The sequence below is a fragment of the Papaver somniferum genome, chromosome 5 (assembly GCF_003573695.1).
Source record: "Papaver somniferum cultivar HN1 chromosome 5, ASM357369v1, whole genome shotgun sequence".
Classification (NCBI taxonomy): domain Eukaryota; kingdom Viridiplantae; phylum Streptophyta; class Magnoliopsida; order Ranunculales; family Papaveraceae; genus Papaver; species Papaver somniferum.
In genome coordinates, this window is record NC_039362.1 from 25,428,556 (window position 1) to 25,437,650 (window position 9,095).

Genomic DNA, 9,095 nt, shown 5'->3' on the forward strand with positions numbered 1-9,095 from the left:
TAACACAAGTAAACAAGATAATTTAGTTACACAACATTGATCAAATAGGTTGTATGCAATTTTGCCCATGATAGTATCATAGAAGTACAATAATCAACATGCAAAACAAATGATGAAATATTTAACAAACTATCTTCCGAACAGGAATAAAGCAAAGGAAGTTTGGATATCCTCGTTTTGTAAGAGAAAGGATGCTCTGTAAATAAATTTGACATGACACCTGCTTCTATTAGATTGTTCTGTGATAAAGATAGAACATATGAGTCAGTAAAATCCCTAAGAAAGACGATTTGAACCTACTATATCCCTTTTTGAGACCCACTTTCATCACATTAGAAATGAACCTGGAATCTAAAGATTTTTCCACATCAAATAAGAGTAGTGATGAATAATTCTTTATTTGCTTTATATGAATCAGTATCTTTACATTTGACCTGTCTCAAACACCCTTAGCGGGATTGGAATCTAAATAGAATGCTATTAATAGTTTTTTCTTTTAGAAAAAATTCTGAAAATATTATTTACAAGGAAATTTTCTTTCGATTTTTATATCTATTTCTAAGTAAAATCCATAACGATTTTTTACGAGGGAAATTTGCATAACGATTTTTTACGAGGGAAATTTGCATCTATTTTCTTCTTCCATTTTCTTGCCATTCTGGTAAACTAAATTAAAATCTTGATTAAAACATATGAAAATTTTGGGAAAGCAGAGCATTGGAGAAGAATTCCAGGTTGAAAGTCTTATTTAGGTCCAATATCATTTAGACCTCCTCGGCTCCTCATGAAATGACCAAGTATTGTAATGCTCTTTCCGGGACATTATATAAAATGAGGACTGTTAAAGGTTGCTGCCTAACAACATTCTAGGTTAGTGAGGTAGACTTCTCATCTTACAACTAAACAAAACAAACAAGAATTCCGTCCCTGAAAACAAAATTTCGTCTTTTGAAAAAATAGAGATTTCTTTATTCATGTTTCAATTTTCAATTTATTTAATTTTTTCATCTTGTGCTGTTTCTTGAAGCAATTTCTCTCTTTCGACCAACTAACCCTTATACTACTAAGACATCCCAACAATTCATTCATTTCCCAATAAATACACCATATTTCCTCAATTAGGGTAAATCTTCTAAAAATCCCCCATTTCTGTTTCTCATCAATGATTGGATTTCTGGACAAGAAGAAGACAATGGAAATCTCAATGTGGGTTTTTGTTGTTTATCTCATTTTGGGATTTGGTGCGAAGATTGGTATTGCCGCTGCTGAAGAACTCGATCAGAATCAACTCACTGAACGAATTTCAGGTCTGGGTCTCTTTGATTTAGTTTATTAGTTGTGAAAATATATGTTTTGGATTCCTGGAGGTGGGTGAGTTCGAGATTAGGGCATAATTGTGATTGAGAATGAATTGAGTAAGTTAAAATTTTCGTGACATTAGATGGTTAGATTTGGAATAGATTCATTATATTTTCAATGATTTGTGTATGCCCCTTAGTTCTGATCTTGTGTTGTTGTTGGTGGTGGTATCTGATTCCGTTTATGGTCACATTTTTGTGTTACTAGTTGTTGTATATAATCGGAGCTTGTTTGACTTAAAACTCTAAGAAATGAAGTGCTTCTCATGTTGTCATAAGATTTCAATGTCCGGGACCGAGTGATATGTATGTTTTGTTTTTGGATATGTAGGTAGTGCTGGTGATGTTTTGGAGGATAATCCAGTGGGAAGATTGAAAGTGTTTGTTTATGAGCTGCCAAGCAAATACAACAAGAAGATCCTGCAGAAGGACCCTAGATGCCTTACACACATGTTTGCAGCTGAAATTTTCATGCACCGATTCTTGATGTCAAGTCCTGTCCGAACGTTGAACCCTGAAGAGGCTGATTGGTTTTACACGCCTGTATATACTACATGTGACTTGACGCCTAATGGTTTACCGCTGCCATTTAAATCTCCTCGGATGATGAGAAGCGCTATCCAGTTGATTTCTTCGAATTGGCCTTACTGGAACCGGACCGAAGGGGCTGATCACTTCTTCGTCGTTCCCCATGATTTTGGTGCTTGCTTTCACTATCAAGTAAGAACCTAAGCCTTTTCAATATGTGGTGATATAGGGTTTGTTGTCCAGTTTACATATAATAGCAGTCTGAATTCAGGAGCTCCAATTATTAGTTGTTCCTCCAGGAGATTACGTAGGTAGATGCCTCATATTATTTGTCTCCGTCTGACCTAGTGATTGTATACCTAGTAAATTCTCTTAACGTGCCTTGGAAATGCAGTAGGACTAACTTATGTGAGTTGTAAAACCCAGCAATAGTTACTTTTGACCATGAATACGTGATATTTCCTTGTTCCCAGACAGCATCAGGGTTAATATGGACCTAAATTTCTCTTTTCCTGAAATTGTCTTACAAACTTCGCGACTCGTTACATTTCAATATATGTAGGAAGAAAAAGCTATTGAACGTGGGATTCTTCCATTACTCCAACGTGCTACATTGGTTCAGACTTTTGGGCAACGCAATCATGTTTGTTTAAATGATGGTTCAATCACAATTCCTCCATATGCTCCTCCACAGAAGATGCAGGCTCACTTGATTCCTCCTGACATTCCTCGGTCAATATTTGTGTATTTCCGAGGTTTGTTTTATGATGTTGGAAATGATCCAGAAGGTGGTTATTACGCAAGGTATATTTCATATCTTGACCTATGGGGTTGGTGCTAACCTGTTACCAGGGTGCTTGTAACTAGGTTGAATGCTAACTCTCACTTTCTTTTACTTAACACAGAGGTGCACGTGCTTCAGTTTGGGAGAACTTTAAGGACAATCCACTGTTTGATATCTCAACAGAACACCCAACTACATACTACGAAGACATGCAACGAGCTGTTTTCTGTTTGTGTCCATTGGGTTGGGCTCCATGGAGTCCGAGATTGGTCGAGGGTGTGATATTTGGTTGCATTCCTGTTATTATTGCAGACGACATTGTCCTACCCTTTGCTGATGCGATCCCGTGGGAGGATATCGGTGTGTTTGTTGCTGAAAAGGATGTCCCTAAGTTGGACACCATTCTCGCCTCCATCCCTCCGGAAGATATATTGAGGAAACAAAGATTACTGGCCAACCCTTCGATGAAACAGGCTATGCTGTTCCCTCAGCCTGCTCAATCAGGAGACGCTTTCCATCAGATATTGAATGGCCTAGCTCGTAAATTGCCACATGATAAAAGCGTCTACTTGAGGCCAGGAGAGAAGATCCTGAACTGGACTGCAGGCCCAGTAGGAGACCTGAAGCCTTGGTAGTATGATCAGATTTGTACCAGACAGAATATTATTGTCTGAATTCGGTTCTGTTTCATTCATTCCGAGAAGATCGGTTGAAGTCAGTCTAAGAGTTGGTGGCCTTCATTCGAAGTGATGTAAAAATTTACATTTTGTTGAAAGAGTTGCATTTTATAGATTTATTGTTGTCATTGTAGCTTTTTACTTTTGTGATGAACATTTTGTACTTAGTAAACTTGGTGGGGTGTAAAGTTTATTCTGGCACCCATTAAAATCGTGCAACAGGGGAAGATTTTGTCTCAGCATTTGCGGTTCTTAAATTACTAGAGAGTATTATGATGTTTAAGAACATAATTTTTGGACATCACAGACTCTGGTTACTTGCATTTACAGTCAAAAAACATCTGACAAGAAGTGAGATAAGAAAGAGGGATTTCTGTTTTACTCCCTCCGTTACTTTTTAATATGCCAGTTTCTTTTTTTGAGAAAATTAAGAGAACTAATTATCGAAAGTGGTCCTCTAGACACTTGTCAATAAAAGAAGTGAAGTGAAATGGTTCTATGACACTTGTCAGCCAAAGAAATAAGTGAAATGGTCCACATAACTAAGTGAAATGGTCCACATAACACTTGTCATCAAAAGAAGTTAAAAGAAGAGTGGTCCCAGAAAATTAAAGTAACATTTGACTTTCCAAATTAAGAAACTGACTTATTTTTTGAAATATTTATTTATAGAAACTGACCTGTTAAAGGTAACGGAGGGAGTATTTGTTTTGTACCAGGGAATAAAAGTTTTTGATCTTTACATCTTTTGCATATTGATGAGCTGATCCTTCTCCACATCACCACCAACCCAACCTCTATCGGGTGAAGGTGACGATCTCCTCCTCCTCTTACATCCGTCTTCTGACGAACTTACAAATGTTCTTTCATCTGGATTTGAGGTTTGTGCCTGAGTTTCATTCGTCGGGCCTGCAGCAAGATACAATTCCTTTAAATAATGAGTAATCTAGCTATTCCAAATCGTAAGCAACTATAGGTGCTTGCTGCGGTTTGAAAGAAACCGCCTCCCCAGTAGGAAGAATTATTCAGCAACATACTAACTCCACAAGACTGCTGCTAATATGAGAACCATCAACATTTACTAGTTAACAAACACCTCTATTTAGAGATCTAAGACAGAAGAAATAAAGAAGACCCATCAAATCGATGGGCACTGAAAGTAATAGATAACCGAAATGCATTACTATCTAAAAGTCTCTCCACCATGGGTTACTAGATAAAACTGCCAAGATGCCCAAACTCTTTGCAACCTGCTAAAAAATCCTAAGATGGGGGATAAGTGCAGGAATACATCAAAAATCTAACTATGTGACTTATGTCTATTCTTAAGCCAAAAATCCATCAATCCCAATTTAGATCCTGACAAAGCCATATTACATGGACACTCCACTCTATTGACTGTTGGCGTATCAACACACCAACACTAAGACCTTTGCGCCCAACACTTGCAGAATTGAGCAAGTACTTGCACATGATAAAGTTAGCTGTTGTGTACAGACACATTGAGCACACTGCACAAGATAGATTTCTACCAAAGTACAGCATTCTAGATAAATACTTGGCATCTTTGTATGAGTCAGTAGTTTGTGTACATTTTGGGGTGCATGGCTTGGTCTTATTTCAGTTGTCACTCAATTGAAAGCACATATGCTGTAGTTTCTGGATTTATGTTCATCTTAATTCTTTTGTTACCATTTAATCTTGTATTATATGAAGCAAAAAGCTTTCTGCCATAACTTAAAACGTTGGCGTGCATATGTTATTTAAAAATGCCCATCTTAAGCTTATACTGTCACAGTTTACTACCCTGACTAAGATGGCTTTCCTCGATCTTGTGTCGTGTATACATTCAGGGCCTGGTCACTGCGACCCCCTTTGTGAGGAGGCGGCCCTTATCCCGAAGGAGAACCCTTTTTTGCAAAATAAAAAAATCTGTTTGAGAGATTAGTTTCCTTAAAAGCATGTCTGAACTGGAGAGATTGAGGGTGACCGACAATCTTTGGCCATCTTGCTTGAATATACCAAGGCAAACATCTGGTGTTAAATATAAATTCACAGCCTTAAAAGTCAGAATGACCATTACCATTCTGCACTGCCTATTCAATGGCTCTGATAGTAGCCAGAACTTCTGCAATATAGTTAGTTGCAACCCCAAGGGCACAAACAAACATACCCAGACTATCTCTCCAAATAAATTCATAACCTGCGATTCCAGGATTATCTTTGGATGCACCATCGCAACAGAGAAAGGTAACAGAAGGTTCAAGCAGACTGAAGAAACATTCCACTGTCTTGGTTATCCTCATTTTTCTGAGCTGAATTTCCTATTCCAGGATTATAAGTTCATAAGAGGTGTTCCACATGCAACCATCCAGCCTGATACTACCATCGTAACACTCTATTCTTGACTTTATAAAAAAGCTTCAAACACAAACTTATTCCTGGCAAGTCAAATCTCTACAAGAAGAATAAAAGCAGCTACAATCCAAGCAAAGCAAGCTTGATAATGGGACTGAAGCAGCTCATCAAGCCATAAATCAAACTCATCCTTTTGACCAAAAATATATGTGCTTTTGTTTTCTTAGAATTATGAACAGGAGAGCAGAATGAAAAGCAATAGTAAAGAAAGAGCTTATGAAATAAAATAAGTATTACTTGATTAGAAGAACACTAAGACCCCTTAAATCGCGATTTGGTAAAACTATTTAGCATATCTCATCAGCAAACGAGAGTGCCATAATCATACTATCATACAAAATCCTCTTATTAACTTGCTGGAATGCTCCTAAAATAAAAGCTGGCCCGTATCAGATTCCGATCGAACTATAGTTAAACAAACATTTCCACCGATTGGCGAAAAACCAGTCTCTGAAACAACAAAATCGGCCTGCTGTTGAAAATGAAATTTTATGATGGGAACTCTATACTCTTTTTTGGATATAACAAACAAAGGTCATCTCCGGTGGATGCAGCAACAGGCATACCATTCTTTTCAAAATATGCTACCACCAACTTTGCAACTCTATCAAAATGATATTTATACATTACGGTATACGGAGTCCCCGAATCTATGATACAACCGCCACGTCCATCCTCTTTAAGCTCAAAATCTTTTCTCAGAAAACCTACACGATTAGAACCCACAGTGATATCCTCTAGATTTAAGTAATAAGACTGTAGGCGTGAATAATCCACAGATCCAGGTGGAGCAATCCTAGGCTACGTTGTGTCAAGAGTAGTTGGAGTAGGAAGCACCGAATCATCCTATCCAAGCTTGGCGCGAGAAAAGAGACACCAAAAGAGCCCGTGAAGTCGATACGTGTAAAGGTAAAACTCGGATGTGATGGAAGAGATGCCTGTCAGGTACAAGGGTAATAAATGCCCTGACATGACAGGTGAGAGGATAAGAAGAATCTGGTCAAAGTAAGACTCGGGACTAGGAATATCAAGGACGACATTGGCCATACTCACTGAGCAATCAGCATCGGGTAGAAGGATGTCAGGAGAAGATACCACTAGGCTCGACCCAATATCTCGGGGAAGGTATCACCTATCGCCCGAGAAGGATATCAAGGAAGATGTACCACGACTCACACTGCAACTTGGATGTATCATCAAGTGTAACTATAAATAGAGAGCTAAAGGGAGGCAATTCAGTGAGAGAGGAGAGAATACTAAGTACCTTGTTAGAGCGAATAGAGAGCAAACTAGTAAGATACACCCTTTGTAACCTCGAATCAAGTAATAAGATCATCCTTTCACCCCCGTGGACGTAGGTAATCATACCGAACCACGTATATCTTGTGTTCTTGTTCTTCTCTTGTTTTTTTTACTTCATTGAGTATATTCGATATCCTCTGGATGTAGAAGTAGGATTTTCCACATCTACATTCTGGCGCCGACTAAGGGGACCGTGTAACATCTTCGGATACCTTGAAATCACTCACTAAAAGAGAGAAATCCAAGCTCCTAAGTCACCTTGTGTGTTGGTTGAAGCTAAGGAACAAACTCTCTTGGTTAAATGCGCTAGTATGGAAAAGTTTACACCATGTTTTGTTTTGAAAAAGTAGTCTTCTTCATCGATAAAACTTTCTGCTTTAGGTTTAGTCGAACTCTGCTTTGTTTTGGTTGTCCTTAGTGGTATCGTTCTTTTCTTTTCATCTTGCAGTCGAGATATGGTAAATAGAACGGGGTTTTCAAACTAGGCTGCTAAGTTAAGTTGTTAAAACAAGTTGGTAGATAGATTCACAAGCTCCCGAAATAACATCTTTGATGTTAGGGTAGTAGCTGAAGCGAAACACCGCTCAGCTGGTCCCTTTTTCTCAAAGTTATGAAGTTTTCTAGATTATCGTAAAGTAGTGTAAACACCGGTGAATCGGCTCAAAACCATTGAGTTAGGGTTACCAAAACAGTGGCTAGAAAGGGTCAACTGAGCATCTCTATGATAATCTCATCTTGATCTCATTTTAAGAGCCTTACAGCGTAGTAAAGACAGTAGGCCTGAAAGAATTCTAAGGCGAAATGGTCCTTATGAAGTTTTGAGGCAGAAAGTAGGAAAAATTTCATTCCGGCAACTCGAATCGATAGAAATGTTGAAAAAGAGACAAAGATAGGGGCTATCGCTTTAAGGTTGGATAAAAAGAAGTTTTCCGGTCAGATTGTACGGGCAACTAATGATTTCTAATACAAGGAATATTAGGACAAATTGTGATTAATACACGACAAGAGTACTGAAAGCGATGTGTCAAGCACTTTTACAAAAAATTCTACTACCAGTCAAAAAAATTTAGTTGACTGAGTTTAGCAGGGAAAAGTAGGGAAAATCGTACTTGGTTGGACTCTTGTTGTTCGTCAGACTTCTTCCTTTTGTACTTTATTTAAAACCTTTTCAAAAAACAGTTCAAAGTGAGGTGTTGTATGTTTCGCTGATGTAGGTAGGGACGGGCGAGCCGAAGGATACAGACTGTACCCGAGCCGATGACAAGCACTTCAGGGAAAGGAAGGATCCTGAGGAATCGGACGGTAGCAGGAACTAGCGCACAAGAAGGAGTGACAGATTCACGACAACCAAATAGACGACAACACCAACCGGAAGAATCCCGAGCACAAGGTGGAGGAATGGCCCCTGTCAACGAGGAGGTCGATCTGGGCTGAGATGATGATCTTCCCCCGAGAGGTTTGCGCATCAACCCGAGCCAAATGAGACCAGAGGATATGGTAGACGGAATGACCGCATCAGACACGGAGGATGATGAGGAAGCACTAATGATGCGAGAGGACCGTAGGCGAGCCCGGCAACGCGCAAAGTACCAGTATGCTTTGGATCAAGAAGAAGAAAGACTTAGGAGAGTGTGTTTGGGACGAGATAACACAACCCGAGACATCCCACCTGTAGCACCACCAGTAGCACCACCAGAAGCACCACCTGCGGCGCCACCAACCGTACCACTTACCACCGCAGGAAATCATGTGAACGACCACTCCATCCATCAGAGCACCAACCCGACATTGATGGAAATTTTAGCAAATCAGAGAAGACAGGACGACTTGATGAGGGAACTACAAAGAAGAAACCTAGCACTAGAGCACGAGAATTACCAACTTCGGAACCAGAGGTCCAGGTCGCGAGGATCATCGAGTCAAGGGGAGTCCAGCAATCATACCCAATCAAGGTTCACCAGAACTCCATCACTCGGCCAAGGTCGAACACCCGAACCTAACCGGGAAAGAAAGGAGTGGATATGCCCC

The 9,095-nt window shown here is 39.4% G+C and overlaps 1 protein-coding gene across 1 annotated transcript; it reads left to right on the forward strand.

Annotated features, from left to right (window-relative positions):
• Positions 1-850: 850 nt before the first annotated feature.
• Positions 851-3,589, forward strand: LOC113281204 (probable beta-1,4-xylosyltransferase IRX10L). The gene is made up of 4 exons (XM_026529881.1): positions 851-1,307; positions 1,690-2,078; positions 2,449-2,690; positions 2,792-3,589. Exons 1-4 carry the CDS (start codon positions 1,163-1,165, stop codon positions 3,303-3,305), a joined length of 1,290 nt encoding a protein of 429 aa, XP_026385666.1. The 5' UTR covers positions 851-1,162; the 3' UTR covers positions 3,306-3,589.
• The last annotated feature ends 5,506 nt before the right edge of the window (positions 3,590-9,095 follow it).

Bases quoted from the DNA above. Each gene is read 5' to 3' on its own strand.
- LOC113281204 (XM_026529881.1), top strand. From the start codon at position 1,163: ATGATTGGATTTCTGGACAAGAAGAAGACAATGGAAATCTCAATGTGG. The intron at 1,308-1,689 runs GTCTGGGTCTCT...TTGGATATGTAG, and splicing joins ACTCACTGAACGAATTTCAG to GTAGTGCTGGTGATGTTTTG. The intron at 2,691-2,791 runs GTATATTTCATA...TACTTAACACAG, and splicing joins GAAGGTGGTTATTACGCAAG to AGGTGCACGTGCTTCAGTTT.